Genomic DNA, 17,249 nt, shown 5'->3' with positions numbered 1-17,249 from the left:
CAAACACAATGAGAATTTGGGGTACAGCTCAGTCCTCCTATAGCCTGGAAGTACGTCTTTTTAAACACCCCTGAGGGTCTGGGCAGGACTGAAAGGTGTGCAGAACACAACCATGGAAGCAGGAGTTATCGCCCTAAAATAGACTGTCTGTCTGACTTAACACATCGGACATGCACGCCCGGTGCCAGCTGCCCTCTGAACTGGCCCTTCAGGCCCTCTGCCCCTCATTCCCTCCTGGGAAAGCAAAAGACCTGGATGCCACCATCTCTAGGGCCCTGCAGGCGTCCGGCGTGTTTTCAGGGAAGTGTCCCGGCCCCCAAGCCTGGGTGGAAATGTCAGTGTGTGGCCCCCAAGATAACCCACCCTGTAGCAGTGTGGTCGCACCTCTTAGAGTGAGCATGGGTGGGTATTCCACTCCTTCCTGAGGGGGAGAAAGGGGCTTTGTGGTACGCACTATGTCCATTTCAGGCAAGGGACATACACACTATGTCAGGCAATGGTGCACACCATTTCAGGCAAGGGACCTAACGAAGCCACAACAGCGAATCTGGGCAACTGGGGGCCGGAAGGAAGACACCTCTTAGACACAGGGTCCCTCTGCCTCTGTGGCCCGTGGCTTGCTTTCAGCCCAGGCTCTCTGATCACATGAAAGCAACAGAGGCATGGGGGGTTATTTTTGCAGAGCTCAGAGGTACCCCCAGGCCCTGTCTGCTTCTGATGGGCCGTACCCTTTATTTCCTCCTCCGTTCCATTTGGCTCCCAGCGGCTGCCCTCTGGTTTTGATTTCCCTCCAGCTATGGCACTGAATTCATTTATGAAAAGAGGCCCACCACCTAATTGGCACATGAGCTTGGGCTTCTGGGTGTGGCTTCCTTCCTGCTGTCATAAGATGCTGGTGTTGGCCGCTACCTCCGCTGGAATCCAGCTGCACCTGCGAGGTGGAGCCTGACGCGGTCCAGTGGAGGGTGCGTGCTAGAGTCTCTCCTGTCTCCACCACCTTGGTTACAGATGTTCTTTCCGAACGTGGGTCTCTGCCGTCTCTTATCTGTTTAAAATGCCCAGAACCCGAGTCAGCCTTGGCAGTGAGCTTACAGCCGGCACCGGGAGAGGCCAGCCTGCTGCCAAGATGGGGACGGTTCCCTGGGCCCCGCGGTCTGTGGCCCGCCTCCGGCTTCACCGCACGGTGCTCTCTTTCCCCCCACCCGCCCTCAGAAGCGCCGGCATATCCCAGAGGAGTCAACAAACAAATGGAAGCAGAGGGTTAAGACAGCCATGGCGGGGGTGAAATTGGTACTTTTTTATCTTGTGGGCAACGCGCGTCTTGACTGTTTGCAGGCAATCAAAGTTGATTGTGTTTTTCTTCAACAAACTGTTGTTGTTTTTTTTTTTTTTTTTAACATTCACATCCATGTTTCTCTGTCTTCCTTCGGCACCCAGTGAGCCTGGCGTGTTGCGATGGCACTGCATGGCTGTGGTGGGTCTGCGGTGGCGGGGGCGGGGGGGCTCTGGCTTGATTTGGAGCTCGTGAAACGTGCTTGTCACAATTGCCTGCAAGCGATTCTTGGTCTTCTCGTTAACACGCATGCCACCCACCCCTGGAATGAGTGGCCTCCGGTGTCATGCCCCTGTCCACATTCTGTGACCTAATACATGCATTTTCCCATGGGAAAAATCCACCCCATTTGAAACATCCCGGCTTAGTGATGAGCTTCTACCTAGGGTTTCTCCAGACCAAGCCAACCTTGGGTGCTGAGAACCTTCGGGCCATGTGTCACCACAAACGACGTTTGAACTTGTAGTGCTAGCTGCTTGTTTCGACTTGCTCCACAAAGGAAAAATAACTATTATGGTCTGGGTGGCACTGGGAAAACATCTTCCATCTTCTAGACTTAGAAGTGAGACTTTTAGCTGAAGAAATGGACTCCAGGTCCAAGCTTCTCCCAGATGTGGGTCCAACAGTCTTTAGAAAGGCAGCTGGCATTACAATGCCCTCTACACAGAGGAATCACAGTGTTTAACGGCTCTTAGTCCCGTTATCCTGTGACATAGGTGATAAACCCCCAAATGCTTCTTGGAACCCTATGCGTTTGCACTGGCTCATCACCTGTGGGCATTTTTGAAGGTTTTTCTGAGTATTTCTGTTGTTCAAGTTGTCCCTGGGCCCACGCACACACACACACACACACACACACACACACACACCCACGCTGACACACAGGTATGTCTCATCGTGATGGTTCCAGCCAGTGACGGGCATCGTTTTGTGTTGTAGACTGACAAAGTGAAGCTGACCTGGAGAGATCGGTTCCCAGCCTACCTCACCAACTTGGTCTCCATCATCTTCATGGTAAGTTCCAGAAGGGTAAGGCCAGAGGAAGTCAGGAGAAACCGCAAGGAAGTGATTGGCGTCAGCCGGGCGTGGTGGTTCATAACTGTAATCTCAGCACTTTGGGAGGCCAAGGCGGGCGGATCACTTGAGGTCAGGAGTTCGAGACCAGCCCGGCCAATATAGTGAAACTCCGTCTCCGCTAAAAATACAAAAATTAGCTGGTGTCGTGGTTCATGCCTGTAGTCCCAGCTACTCAGGAGGCTGAGGCAGGAGAATCGCTTGAACCTTGGAGGCAGAAGTTGCAGTGAGTAGAGATCACGCCACTGCACTCCAGCCCGGGGGACACAGCAAGACTCTGTCTCAAAAAAAAAAAAGGAAGTGATTGGTGTCCTCCAAGACCTGATTCAGCCTTTCACGTGGCAGTGCCATTGGTCCCAGGGTGCGCCAGCCCCATCTGCTCAGGGCAGTGGGGGGGTGGAGAAGACTCACCCCTACCCCTGAAATGGGAAGGGACCAGGGTTCCAAAGTGACCCCCAGTGGGGGCTTCACACGCCAGGGGGTATGTGACGTTATTTCAGTGGTCCCTGATACACGGCTTTCATTTTGAGAAACATGATTATTTAAGTATCCAGTAATTCAAGCCTGGGATTCAAAGATATCATTTAAGATGAAACTGAAGACTTTTTAAGAAAACCGTTAAATTGGCTGAGTGCAGTGGCTCACACCTGTATTCCCAGCACTTTGGGAGGCTGAAGCAGGAGGATTGCTTGAGCTTAGGAGTTTGAGACCAGCCTGGGCCACATGGCAAAACCAAAAATACAAAAATTAGCTGGCGTGGTGGTGTACGCCTATGGTCCCGGCTATTCGGGAGGCTGTAGTGGGAGGATTGCTGGAGCCTGAGAAGTCGAGGCTGCAGTGAGCTGTGGTTACATCACTGCATTCCAGCCTGGGCGATAGAGCAGGACCCTGTCTCAAAAAAAACCTGTTTATTTTGTGACCAAAACATGACTTGAGCCCTGATACAGGCATCAGCATTAAATTAAGTAAAAACAATTTTAAAAAGTTTTTAAAAAGAAAACTATTAAATAAATAACACACACACAGGACACGATAGTGCTACTCAGGGGACTGCAGGTCTGTGACGTGGCTCATGGGCAAACATCTTGTGGCTTTTAGGGGATTTCAATCCCAGGGATTTCAACCCCCGGTGGATTCGGCCATGGCCACATACTAGCTGTGTTTCCTTCACCCAGCAAGTGCTTGGAGCCAGCTGTGGTCATGTTAGAAATGACCCTGCCCTCGTCCAGTCCCACAGCTTGAAGGCAGCGCCTCCTGCGGCCACCTAGCCCCGAGACCTGGTACTCGGGGACCCAGGTTGGCAGCTGTGCACTGAGGGTCTCACCAGAGCGTCTCTTTCAGTCCTTGCCACTGGCCAGTCCTGGTACCATCCCTCTCCTGCTGACACAGAAACTAAAGCCAGAAGACTGCACCCTCTCCTCTGGTGCCAGCCACAGGCGGTGGCTGTGGTCACCATGTAGTCACTGGCATATGCCTGCAGAAGCCGGTGCCAACTGGACTGCCTGCTCCAAGATCCATGCCATTCCATAGGAACTTGGAGAGACAGAGGCAGGGGGCTGTCTTTGTTGTCTGGGTTGAGTGAGGGGCCAAGGGCCCCCTGATTGAGTCATGGAAGCAACGGGAAGATCCAGTGTCCCCTCATGCTCTCAGGTACAGTTAAGAGGGACCCCGGGCAACATAAAGAAGTCCAGAGAAGGGTGGCCTCCGTGGTGGGGCCTGCTCATCCCCGTCACCTGGAGAAGGAGAGCCCCTCAGTGGGAGCTGGGGGCTGTGGTGCTCTCCGGTGACTTGGTGGAAGGGCAGCTGGCCTCGTGTTGAGGGGACATGTCCCCTCTGGCCAGGTGCCAGGCGAGGGGGCTGGGAGATAGCCAGAGCCTCCCCATCCCTAGGCTAGGACCAGAGGCTAGCCTGAGGTCCAGCCACCCCCACTGCAGAAGCAACAGCATTGTTACAGAAGGGCCGGTGAGGGGCCGGGAAGGAGGTGGCCGTCTAGGGCTGGTCTGGTGGCCTCACCATGCCATCAGAGTCACTGGCTTCTCTGACCTTCTGCTCACCTGTCCTAGGAGTGGGTCCCCTCTTGGTCACAACATGGCTGCTGCACCTGCAACATCACTTCCACTCTCCAGGCTGGAAGAAGGGGAAGGGCGGGGGAAGAGATGGGCCAGGGGTGGCAGCCCCTGTCTGAAGTTGCTTTGGCAGAAGACCTGCCACACCTCTGCTTGCATCTCATTGGTCAGAACTGGTTCACGTGGCCACCTCCTCTGCAGGGAGGCTGAGGAATGAGCACACACTGCCCTCTCAGCAAGGCAGGATGGTAGAGGAAAGACAGAGAGGATATTGGATAGGGAAGTAGCCAGCTCTTTTCCCAGCCTTGACATCCTGGTAAACCCGTCAAGCCTTCATAGGGTTGAAGAGGACACAGCTTTGTCTTCAACTTGGGAGTTTCATTCAGTGAACAAACATTGGCTGAGCACCTAGGATGAGCACCCCTCATGCCCCTGGTCCTGGAGATGCAGGGGAGATGGACCAGGGAGACTGGAAGGGAGCCTGTTGCAGGGTGTGCCTGTCGTGGGCCCGACTGCCCCGTGGCAGGACAGGGGACACGCCTGCTGGGGTGGAGGGCCTCCCCCGCTGAGTCTCCCACAGGCTCGGTGCTCCAGCTGCACCTCCGCATGCTGGCACGGGGACAGACATCCTGGAGGCCTCTTGGCAGGACCGAGGGGTTTTCCAAGGAAAACCCTCATTCCCCGGAACTGGCCAGGGAGTGGTCCCCACGCCTCGCAGCAGAGCTACTCCTTCGTCAGGGTGTGGTGAGGGCTGCAGGCGTTTTCCTGGACAGGGTGTGGTCACCATGTGTCACTGGCAGATGCCTGCAGGAGCCGGTGGTAATGGCCCAGAACACGAAATAAGAGCTTTTCTAGGTTTCTGAAAGCTGCAGACTCCCTCTGGGGCAAACAGACCCATCCTACACTGCAACTGGGAGACACAGAGGGCAGCCCCAGGCCTCCTGGGCCTGTCCCGGGAGCCACCTGTGACCGTTCTAGCAGGGACGGGACCTGCCCTCTGCACCATTGCATGGGAGCAAATGTGCAATTTCCTGGAACGTGGGGACATAGGGTGACAAGACAGAGCCTGTGTCCTGTGGGTGGTTTCATGCCTAGGGGAGGAGCCTGACTTTGCTGTGTGCTTCTCCTACCCAGCCCTCAGTCCATCCGTCCTCAATGAGGGCTCAGAATGGGGCATCCATACCCCTGGGCAGGGAAGGGCAGGGCAGGGTGAGGGAGCCCAGACAGACAGACAGACAGCAGTGTGTGGAACAATCTTGTCATTGTAGCCAGCTCCCACCACGGTTTCTCAGGCAACCGCCAACCCAAGTTTTATGGAATGTTCTGGTCCCACGGTAGGTTTGGCAAGAGGAGGAGCTCACTCTGGTGGGGGAACTGGACGGGAGCTGCTGGCTAGGAGAAGGGACCCAAAGCATCTCCAGCCAGACCCAAAGCCCTGTCCAATCCCAGGCCGCACCCACCTCCTTTACCAGGAGAGTCCCCGGGAGGTGGCTGTGAGGGAGGTACACCTCAGCCCTGCACACCATGTGAGGATGTCCCTGAGCTCACCATGGGTTGGGGGAGAAGCCCCTCCCAGCAGTCAGTCTGCTCTAGGAGAAGCCTCCAGCTCCGTCAGCCTGCTCTGGGACCAGCCACTGGCCTGGTGACCATACTGTGTCCTGGGCTCTGCTTGGGGACCATGCTTGGGCTCCAGGAAGATGATAGCGCAAAGATCTTGTGAACTGCAGGCTTGGGTAGACCGCCTGGTAAATCCCAGCTCCTGAGCTGGGTGACGTGGCCTGTCTACGTAATCTCTCTGAACCTCAGTGTCCTCTTCCTTGGAACGGAAACTAGCCCCTCGTCCATCTGTCTCTAGTGGGTTAATGCACAGAAAGTGCCTAGCATTTGGCAGGTGCTCAAGAAATGTCAGTCCTTGTTTTGAAGCAGTAGAGCAGGAAGGCTGGGGGACAGCTGGGCTGAGGGAGTAGATGGGGCAGACCCAGGAAGGTCCTGGGTGGGCCCCCAACCAAGAGTGCCCCTTCCCCCCCTGCAGATTGCAGTGACTTTTGCCATCGTCCTTGGCGTCATCATCTACAGAATCTCCATGGCCGCTGCCTTGGCCATGAACTCCTCCCCCTCCGTGCGGTCCAACATCCGGGTCACAGTCACAGCTACTGCGGTCATCATCAACCTAGTGGTCATCATCCTCCTGGACGAGGTGTACGGCTGCATAGCCCGGTGGCTCACCAAGATCGGTGAGTGCCCACATTCCAGGTACCCATGGCCTGGACTCAGGCAGCTGGAGTCACCTGCCTCTTGCTGTGCACCCTTGAGTTTGTTGCTTAACTTCTCTGGGCCCCATCTCCCTGGCTCTGAACAGGGATCCTGATCACAGGCCCTGGCACGGCTATGAGAGCCAACTGAGTTACGGTGCCAGTGGCCAGCCGGAGACTAGACCAGGCTGTTGGGGGCCATCTGAGCCACAGCCTCAGTATCATCCTACCCCTCCCTCTAGAGGTCCCAAAGACGGAGAAAAGCTTCGAGGAGAGGCTGATCTTCAAGGCTTTCCTGCTGAAGTTTGTGAACTCCTACACCCCCATCTTTTACGTGGCATTCTTCAAAGGCCGGTAGGGACATCTTCAGCATTTTCCCCACCTTGCTTCTCCCAAGTCCAAGGGAGGGCTCTCCCTTCCCACAGGCGGGGGGCACCTGGAGCCCAGGACAGGGCAGACACTGTGGCACCCACAGCCGATGAGGGTCAGGGAGAAGGCCTGGGCCCTGCTGAGGCTCCAGAGCGGCAGGACCCTGGGCAGCAGGGAGCCCAAGCAGTCGGGACCCCAGGCAGTGAGGACCTGGGCAGTGAGGACCCGGGAGTGAGGGCCCTGGGCAGTGAGGACCCCGGGCAGTGGGGACTCTGGGCAGAGAGGATCTCGGGCAGTGAGGACCCGGGGAGTGAGGGTCTTGGGCAGTGAGGACCCTAGGCAGTGAGGACTCTGGGCAGAGAGGATCTCGGGCAGTGAGGACCTGGGAGTGAGGGCCCTGGGCAGAGGGGACCTCGGGCAGTGGGGACCCCAGGCAGTGAGGACCCTGGGCAGAGGGGACCTGAGGGACTCCAGGCAGTGGGAAGCTCCAGCAGCAGGAGTCCAGGCAGAGAACCCAGAAGCCAGCTCCAGGTGCTCCCATGGCAGGTAGGGAGGAGTCCACAGAGTGGGGACAAGGAGAGAGGAGGGCGTGAAAGTGAGGCTGCTGGCCACTTGAGTCCTCTTCACAGCTCCTGGTGGGGTGAAACCTGCCCCGCCTGGACCCTCTGGAGTCATCCCAGGCTGTGGTGGGGCCTGCGGCCCACCCACAATGATGCCCCCACCTCCACCGCCACTCCCGCAAGGGGCTGGCTGGTCTCATCTCAGAGCCCCCCAGAAGGCTGCCTCCTCCACATCATGTGATTCACCAGTGCCATGCCCACCCTCCTGGCCCAGGGTCCCAGGGCCCTGCCAAGGGGTCCAGTCCTCGCCGAGTGCATCCAGGATGGAGCAGGCTCTCAGAAGCCTCCACGCCCCACACCAGCCCCTAGAAGGTTGAGAGGCTGTCTATCCCCACCCAAGGTGGCCTTTGGCCACCACCTGCCCCAGCTGCCTGAGGTCCCCAGAGTGCTTCTGTGCCAGCTGTCCACGGACATCACTGTGCCAGCGGCACGTCCTGAGTCCCGGGGAAGCTGGCGCAGCAGGTTGCAGTCTTCAGACCAAGGTGGTCTTTGCCTTAGTACCCCCCTGGGCCCCCTTCCCACTGCCTCTCAGTCTCATGGCCTCTCATTGAAGAAGTTCCGTTTTCTGATCCCTCTCTGGGTTTGGGAATCCAGCCTTTGACCGGTGAAAACCACTGTGGTCATCTTTTAGCAGATGCGACCAGGCAGGCAGAGCCGCCTGTAGATACCCTTGAGGCTGGGCCTGCAGGACTCACACACCGCACAGTCCCCACTTGGGGGTCTCTCCTGGCGCTGAGCTAGGGGCTCATCTTCTTTCTAACGACCTCCCCCATCGTTTCAGGTTTGTTGGACGCCCGGGCGACTACGTGTACATTTTCCGTTCCTTCCGAATGGAAGAGGTAACTGAAATTTTATTCATTTCTGGCAGCCCCTTCTGTTTTGCTGACAATTTGTCTACACCGTGCTTGGGAGAAGCACTTGGGAGAAGCAGCCGCAGCGTATTTGTTCAGCAAAGAGCAGTGGTTTCTTTCCTTCCTGCTGGAAACTTTTCTGTTCCCCTGACGTGATGGGGCGGGCTTTGATCTTAATCTTATTTGGTGTGTTCATATAGAATCACCTAGAAGGATAAACTCGCTGTAGAGTTAATGAAAGAAAAACATGACATCTGGTTTTTCTTTTCGTTTCTTTTTTTATGAGACTGAATATTTCTCTTCTGGTTAAGATGAATTAATGAAGGCTGGGCGCAGTGGCTCAGGCCTGTAATCTCAGCACTTTGGGAGGCCAAGACTGGTGGATCACCTGAGGTCAGGAGTTCGAGAGCAGCCTGGCCAACGTGGTGAAACCCCATCTCTACTAAAAACACAAAAAATTAGCTGGGCACGGTGGCGCACGCCTGTAATCCCAGCTACTGGAGAGGCTGAGGCAGGAGAATCGCTTGAACCTGGAGGGTGAATGTTGCAGTGAGCTGAGATTTCGTCACTACACTCCAGCCTGGCTGACAGAGCAAGGCTCCGTTTCAAAAAAAAAAAAAAAAAAAAAAATGAATTAATGAGGACAAAACAGAACTTGGCTACCTTTTTTTTTTTTTAACTAGACATTGAAATGCTTATCTCTTTACCCTCAAACACCATGCTCGTGGCATTTCACTTCTGCCCGGCAATCCTGGCCACAGAAGGTCTGGTTGTGCCAGCCTGGTTCAGCCTCTGTCACGGCCCATGGACTTGCTCCACTGTCTGTCCCACAACCAGGGACTCCATCAGACCAAGCCAGGGCTTCAGGGTCTATCAGTGGTTCTGGTCTCAGCATTTCCAACCCACAAGCGTAATTCAGCTTATCAGAAAATAAGAGGGTGGGTCTTCTTGCTAAAGACCCTGTGGAACAAGGTATCGAGGATAGGGTGGACATCAGGTACAGGGTGATCTGGCTGGCTGGAGTGCAGCCTAGAGGTTCAACTACCTGAATGCAGGCCCCTGGGCAGCCTAAGACATGGGCCTCCTCCACAGTAATGGGCATCTGCGCCAAACTTATGAAATGCCCTTTCCTTTTTATATGATGATCTCCTGTCACACTCGTCCCGGGTCAGGGAAGTCACATAATAAAGCAAATGGTGTAATTGCTTTTTCTGAAAGCATGGCTCTCCAAGACAGGTGTGGGGATTTACTAGGTTTTATTTGGAATGCAGAACAAGTTTCCTGTGCCTCAGAGGTCATCACGCATCCCTGGTGTTCCCTTTGCTTGGACAAGTTAAACTTCCAGCCCAGATAGGTTTCTGACTGTCACCTGCTTCCGGGGCCCCTGGCCCACTGAGTCAGGGGCATTAGGCCTTAGGGGTGACTTCTGCCATCCTGTGGAGCTTGCCTGCTGCATGCGCTCAGCCTGCCATGGTGGTGCAGAGGTGGTGGATGGTGACTGGTGCATGGGACTGGCCAGTAGCGCTGGGTAAAAGGAGGCGCCCTGAGGCCCTGCCCCACCCCTGCCTACTCCCTCCCAATGTGCTCCCAGCTCCCAGCCGCAGTCCCCAAGCCCAGCAGCCTGTAGGCGGGGTGTGCCAGTTTCCTGGGGCTGCCGCAACTCAATCCCACAGACTGGGCAGCTTAAAATAACAGAGATGGAGTCACGGTTCTGAAGGTCGGAAGTGCAGCATCCAGGTGTTAGCCAGGCTATGTTCCCTTCAAGGGTTCTAGGGGAGGACCTGCCTTGCCTCTCCCAGCTTCTGGGGACTACAGAAGTCCTCATGGTTCCTTTACTCGGCCACTCCACCCTCTGCCGCCATCTTCACACGGCCTCTTCCCTCTGTGCCCGCGCCTTCTCTTCTGAGCACACCAGTCCTCAGATGGGCGCCCACCCTACCCCAGCATGAACACACCCTGACCTGACTACATCTGCAAAGACCCTTTTTGCAAATAAGGCCACATTCCCAGGTGGCAGGGATTAGAGCCTGAGCGTCTTTTTTGCGGTCCCTCTCCCGGTGTCACGAGGCTGATGCTGCTCTCTGTCCACAGTGTGCGCCAGGAGGCTGCCTGATGGAGCTATGCATCCAGCTTAGCATCATCATGCTGGGGAAACAGCTGATCCAGAACAACCTGTTCGAGATTGGCATCCCGTGAGTGCCGCGGGTTAGAGTGGCAGAGGCGGGGCGGGGCGGAGGGGTGTGTGGATGGCTCCTGCGGTGGTCTGGGTAGATGCAGGGCTTCAACCAAGATGGGGGCACCAGAAACAGGGAGAGAAGGAGGACACAGAGGGAAGATGAGGCAAAAGCCACCCCAGGTCAGGGCATGGTGGCTGACGCCTGCAATCCCAGCACTTTGGGAAGCCGAGGCAGAAGGACCATTTGAGCCTAGGAAATCAAGACCAGCCTGGGCACAAAGCGAGACTGCACCTCTACAAAAAATAAAAAGTTAGCCAGGTGTGGTGGTGCATGCCTGTAGTCCCAGCTACTCAGGAGGCTGAGGCAGGAGGATCACTGGAGCCCAGGAGTTCCAGGCTGCAGTGAGCTATGATTGTACCACTGCACCCTGTCTAGCTTGGGCCACAGAGTGAGACCCTGTTTTAAAAAACAAAAACAGGACCACATGCAGTGGCTCATAACTGTAATCCCAGCACTTTGGGAGGCTGAGGCGGGCGGATCACTTGAGGTCAAGAATTCGAGACCAGACTGGCCAACACGGTGAAACCCTGTCTCTACCAAAAATACAAAAATTAGCCAGGCGTGGTGGTGGACGCCTGTAGTCCCAGCTACATGGGAGCCTGAGGCAGGAGAACCCCTTGAACCGAGGAGGTGGAGGTTGCAGTCAGCCAAGATCACATCACTGCACTCCAGCCTGGGCGACAGACTGAGATTCCATCTCAAAAAAATAAATAAATAATAAAAACATTAAAAAATAAAGCCACTCCATTTTGGACAAAGGAGGGAGAGGAAGTCAGAATGACACCCCACTCCATGCTGGCTGAGGATGTGGGGTACCACCAGGTGTCCCCAAGCCCAATGCTGGCTCCCCAGGGTTTCCAGATGGAGGCTGGGGGACTCGGCCTCCTTGTTACCTTGTACGCTTCAGAAATCCATGTCCCATTCCCGCCTCCCCAACGGCTGCTAGGTCTCTGGAGTCAGGAACTTGTTGGGCCGTTTTCCATGATTTGTGTCTTTCCCCAAGAGTCCACTTGGGATGACCAGCCTCCACTGTTCCTGTGTCCCTGATGCCTGCTGGGCCCTCCTGTGGGTCACAAGTGGCTGTTTGCCCTCCCTGCACCTCCATTTCCTTCTGTAGCCAGCAAAGCCGTGACGCTTACCCCCTGCCTTTTGGGGAAATGGCAGAGATCATTGATAAAGAAATGATTGCCAACAAGTGAATTCTAGATTTAAAGCAGAAACTTAGAAATATCACTAGAGGCCAGGTGCAGTGGCTCATGCCTATAATCCTAGTACTTTGGGAGGCAGAGACGGGCGGACTGCCTGAGCTCAGGAGTTCAAGACCAGCCTGGGCAATACTGTGAAACCCCATCTCTACTTAAAATACAAAAAATTAGCTGGGCATGGCAGCATGTGCCTGTAGTCCCAGCTACTCGGGAGGCTGAGGCAAGAGAATTGCTTGATCCCGGGAGGCAGAGGTTGCAGTGAGCTGAGACAGTGCCACTGCACTCCAGCCTGAGCAAAGAGAGTGAAACTCTGTCTCAAAAGAAAAAAAAAATACACATCACCAGAGGTGCCAGACCCGAGCCCCAGATTCACCTTTCTGCAAACCTAACTGTGTGATGTCACATCTCTCAGGAAGATGAAGAAGCTCATCCGTTACCTGAAACTCAAGCGGCAGAGCCCCCCTGACCACGAGGAGTGTGTGAAGAGGAAGCAGCGGTATGAGGTGGATTACAACCTGGAGCCCTTCGCGGGCCTCACCCCAGAGTACATGGAAATGAGTGAGTGACGGCCGGGGCAGGCAGGTGACGTCAGGATAGAAATCAGGCCAGCATGCCACCTGGAGTGGGGAAGGGCTGCAGGAGCATGACGCCCCGGACTCCGCGGTGCCCAGCATCCCTCCAGAAGCATTAGGCGGGGAGGAGGGAGGTGCAGACCCTGGGATCCTGGTGCTGCTGCTCCCTTGGGTCGGTGAGCATGGCTGTCCTGTCTTCCAGAGGCCCAGGTCAAGCAGCCACGGTCCCCAGGCACAGTCCCCAGCCACAGTCCCCAGGCACGGTCCCCAGGCACGGTCCCCAGCCACAGTCCCCAGGCACAGTCCCCAGGTATGGTCCCCAGCCACGGTCCCCAGGCACAGTCCCCAGGCACGGTCCCCAGGCACGGTCCCCAGGCACGGTCCCCAGGCACGGTTTCCTTCAGTGCAACCCGAACCCGGCCACGGCTGTGCAGCTCTTCCTCCTCCCTCAGTCTCCCTCAGCAGCCGAGGGCTCGGCCCTGCTAAGCTGCAAGATCCTCCTCACTTGAAACCCCCTGCAATCCAAGGTCCCTCGTCTCAGCCCCAAGGCCCTTCAAGCCTCCTACTTTGGGTCCATGACTCATCTCCCCTTCCTGGTGGTGAGCTCCTGAGTTGCAGGAGCCAGGACTTGCTCACCTGTGGGCTGGCGACAGCTGCCCCTAGCACAGAGCAGGTGCTCAAAGGAGACCCAGGGATTAAGCCTTACCCCCCTCAATCGTGTGGCTGGCCAGGAGGATGCCAAGAGGTGGCACATACCTTTAGGGGGTGGCCAAGGAGAACCGGGAAGAGGCCAGGTGCGGTCTGCATGGCTCTGGACTCTCCCTGACCTGGTCACTTACCTCTCCCTCCTGCTCCTGTTCTCTACACATGCTGGCCTCCTTGCTGTTCCCCAGCCCCACGGAGCTTGGGCCACCCCAGGGCCTTTGCACTAGATGTGCCCTGCTGGAATGCCCTCCCCCAAATACCTGCATGACTCACTCTCTCCCTGCCTCCCAGGCTCTATTCCGAATGGTCCCCAACAGAGAGGTCTTCCCTGACCACTGTGTTTGAAAGGGGCAGCCCCTGCCTGACACAGCCACGCCCCCCACCCCTCCTCTGCTTCCCAGCAGACAGCCTCACCCCGTCATCCCTCTTCTGTCTCCCCCTGGTAGGATGGTAGCCTTGCCCTCTCTAACTCCTCATCCCATAGCCCTGCTCCTAGAGCAGGTCCAGGTATACAATGAGTGCTCAGTGTGTGTTTGCTGACTGAATGGATGAGCAAAGGCAGTCAGGAAGACTGAATCAGACGGGGCTCCCAGCATGCAGTGCCCCTGGCCCCCAAGGTCAACTTCTCTAAAATGCCCGTTCCCAGGCTTGTTCCTGGTCTGCTCGAGTTGAGACCTGGCAGGCTGCATTTTGAACAAAGGCCTGGGGTAAGGGCCCCTTAGAGGGCGGGGAGCGTTTCTGTTTAATTTCACTGCAAGTGCTGCCCTGTGCCCCTCCTGTTGGCCGAAGTGTCCACATATGTCGCTCCTGGCTCCCCAGACAATTGTGCAAGGAGCAACCTGCCGTTGACCAGAGGAGAGGAATCTTAAGTGTGGCGTTCTGTGGCTCCTCTCTGTTTTCTCCTGGAATAAAGTCCAAGCTGAACCAGGGTCAGGCCGGTGGGCAAACAGCTCCCAGCTGTTTAAACTAGCATTGGTCACTCGTCCAGGAGGGACGGGGTCTGGGAGGTGGCCTCCCCTGTCTGCAGGGTCACTCCTTCCACAGGAAACCCTAGGGAGAATAGAGCCCAAGACACCAGCACAGCCTGCAGTGGGCCACGAGACTGGCAGCCCCTTCCCTGGATTTGTTTTCCTAGTGGCTGGACGTCACGTCCCGAGTTCCTGATGGGTTGGACAAAGGGGATTTCTGGAGTAGGCGCCTCCTGCCCACATACACAGGGAGTGGTTCACCCGTGCCCCACCCTGCCCCCACTGACCAAGGCACATTTCCACACCCACTGGCTTTCTCCCCACCCCATGGGCTGCCAGTCTGTTCCTCCAAGGAAGGCTCAAGCCACGGATGTGGATAGATGGGGAGAACAAGCCCATTTGGGAATGCCTCACCTCCCCACCCCCCGTACCCTCCCTCCCTGGCCCCAGCCCTGGCAGTGTCTCCAGCTTCCCGGTCATACCCTTAATGCCAGAGTAGGCAGCACCACTCGGAAGTGAGAAAGTTCACCCTGGTGAGTGACCCACAGCCTCAGGCCTCAGCAGCCCCCAGCCCTCATGCACAGCACTCACTACCCCACATAAATGATCCCTCATCTCCTCCAGGGACCTCAGGCAGGACCAGAGAACTCCCACTCCGCCCACCTTGCCAGGGCGAGCAAGACAGCCCAGGGACAGAACTTGCAGGGCACTCCCCGCCATGGCCCAGCCTACATGCTAACAGTGCTCACACTCAGGGCACCCCGCACGGCCTACCCCACATGCTACTAATGCCCACACTCAGCCCGCCAGGCACACGGTGACATTCTGCCGGCTTCCTTGTTTACCGTCTGGCACCAAACACCCTTGGACTGGGTCCTGCTGTGCAGTTCCTGAACCAGCTTTCCTGCTCAGTTCTACTCAGCAACCTTTTCCTGACCTTCTCCTAGGAGCCCAGCCCCATGCTGGATGCGGCATCCAAAGCCCAAGAAGCCCCAGAGCCAGCTCCTGGGTGGGACGATCCCCAGGGGGAGGGCCGCAGGGGCAGAGGCGAGGGACTGTCCTGGGTCCCACAGGGATCCAGGAGGCCTGATGCAAGGGAAAGTTTGGGGTTCTGGAAGATGCAGCCAGGCAGGCAGGTCCCCCGGGTCCCAGGGAGCCCCCATGATGGAAGCAGCAGAGCCACTGCCACGTCCCTTCCCAGCACAGGCAGGGGAATGACCACAGGCTGGGCCTTTGAGCTCACGATGGTCCTTTTCCTTTTGGTGATGATTTTTTTAAATTTGACATAGGCTGGCGAGGTGGCTTATGCCTGGAATCCCAGCACTTTGGGTGGATGAGTTGAGCTCAGGAGTTTGAGACCACCCTGGGCAACACAGCAAAATCCCAGCTCTACAAAAAAGACAAAAATTAAGCAGTCATAGTGGTGTATGCCTGTGGTCCCAGCTACTCGGGAGGCTGAGGTGGGAGGATTCATTGAGCCTGGGAGGTCGAGGCTGCAGTGAGCCATGGTTGTGCCACTGTACTGCAGCCTGGTGACAGACCGAGACTATCTCAAAAAAGATTAGCCATAGCTAAGTGAGCACTCCCTTTATTCAAGAGTCCAACACAGATTCAGAGCAAAATTTGGAATTCTGCCTTCAGTCCACTCCTGGAGGTCACCCAGGGTCATGGAGGGTCTGTCCCAACAGGTGATCCATGCAGGTGGGCTCGTTGGAGGTGGGGCAGCAGCCAGACCTGTGCAGCTCAGCACACGGGGCGGTGGAGTCCCCGCTTATGGGCTGTGGCTCATGGGGTGCTGACTGGCACTGGGCTCTCTCTGCAGTCATCCAGTTTGGCTTTGTCACCCTGTTTGTCGCCTCCTTCCCCCTGGCCCCGCTGTTTGCGCTGCTGAACAACATCATTGAGATCCGCCTGGACGCCAAAAAGTTTGTCACTGAGCTCCGAAGGCCAGTGGCTGTCAGAGCCAAAGACATCGGTGAGTGACCCCACGGGCCGGCAGGACCAGTTCCACATGCGTGCTGGGTTTGGGGAGGGGATTGCCACGCTCCAGAAGCTAGAGCCAGAGCTGACCAGGTGTCCCTCCTGGGGCTCGTCACTCAGCTTTTGCCAGGTAGAGCCTGGGAGGCAAGTGACACAAGATGTGGAGGCTTGCTTAGCCCTGTCCCCACCCTTCCCTTCCTAAGATGCGTTGGTGGGTCCCAGACATCTGAAGGTCTCAACAACCTGCTGCTTTAGGAGGTACAAGAGACTACATTGCCTCTCTGATGGCTGGCGACACCCACCTGTAGCAAGTGTGTGACCCCAGAGCCGGGACGAGACCAACGGGAAAGGAGTGTTAGCTGTTCAGCATGTGCCTTCCTACATTGCATGTCATGGCATCATTTAATGTTCACAAAAGAGAAAAGGAAGGAAGGAGCCCCCCTCTGCAGACAGGGAAGAATAGTCCCAGTCATTGCATGACTTGCCTATAGGAATCAAAGCCAAGATGCAACTCAATTCCAGCTTTTTAACCCCATCACTAAGGCACCTTGACCACGTGGAGAAAGGGTGTGAGGTTGGGAGAATGTATATTTCAGGTCAGCGTAAAGAATAACTTGAGCTGAGCACCATGGCTCACTCCTGTAATCCCAGTGCTTTGGGAGGCCCAGGAGGATGCACAGCTTGAGTCCAGGAGTTCAAGACCAGCCTAGGCAACATGCGAAACCCTGTCTCTACATTGAGCCCAGGAATTCAAGACCAGCGTAGGCAACATGGCAAAACCCTGTCTCTACAAAAAATAGAAAAATTAGCTGGGCGTGATGGTGCGTGCCTATAGTCCCAGCTACTCAGGAGGCTGAGGTGGGAGGTTCAGTGAGCCCACGTAGATTGTGGCTGCAGTGAGCTGTGCCCACACCTGGGCAACAGAGTGAGATCCTGTCTCAAAAAAATAAGTAAAATTAGCTGGATGTGGTGGCGCAGACCTGTGGTCCCAGCTACTTGGGAGGCTGAGGCAGGAGG

The 17,249-nt window shown here is 56.2% G+C and overlaps 1 protein-coding gene across 5 annotated transcripts in view; it reads left to right on the top strand.

The window, feature by feature from the left end:
* Positions 1-17,249, top strand: part of ANO1 (anoctamin 1) — a 219,736-nt gene that overhangs the window by 185,084 nt on the left and 17,403 nt on the right. For 3 of the 5 annotated variants that reach the window (XM_030918856.1, XM_010382105.2, XM_030918855.1), the window contains 8 exons: positions 1,213-1,290; positions 2,273-2,347; positions 6,506-6,707; positions 6,968-7,079; positions 8,496-8,553; positions 10,657-10,757; positions 12,420-12,565; positions 16,075-16,227. In XM_030918856.1, coding sequence (XP_030774716.1) covers positions 1,213-1,290; positions 2,273-2,347; positions 6,506-6,707; positions 6,968-7,079; positions 8,496-8,553; positions 10,657-10,757; positions 12,420-12,565; positions 16,075-16,227 — 925 coding nt within the window. The remainder of the gene's footprint in view (positions 1-1,212; positions 1,291-2,272; positions 2,348-6,505; positions 6,708-6,967; positions 7,080-8,495; positions 8,554-10,656; positions 10,758-12,419; positions 12,566-16,074; positions 16,228-17,249) is intronic. The other 2 variants (XM_010382107.2, XM_010382106.2) reach the window with 1 other exon arrangement.

The sequence above is a fragment of the Rhinopithecus roxellana genome, chromosome 15 (assembly GCF_007565055.1).
Source record: "Rhinopithecus roxellana isolate Shanxi Qingling chromosome 15, ASM756505v1, whole genome shotgun sequence".
In the NCBI taxonomy this organism is placed as follows: domain Eukaryota; kingdom Metazoa; phylum Chordata; class Mammalia; order Primates; family Cercopithecidae; genus Rhinopithecus; species Rhinopithecus roxellana.
The sequence above is the reverse complement of the archived record's forward strand: the minus strand, read 5'-3'. Positions and strand labels throughout refer to the sequence as shown.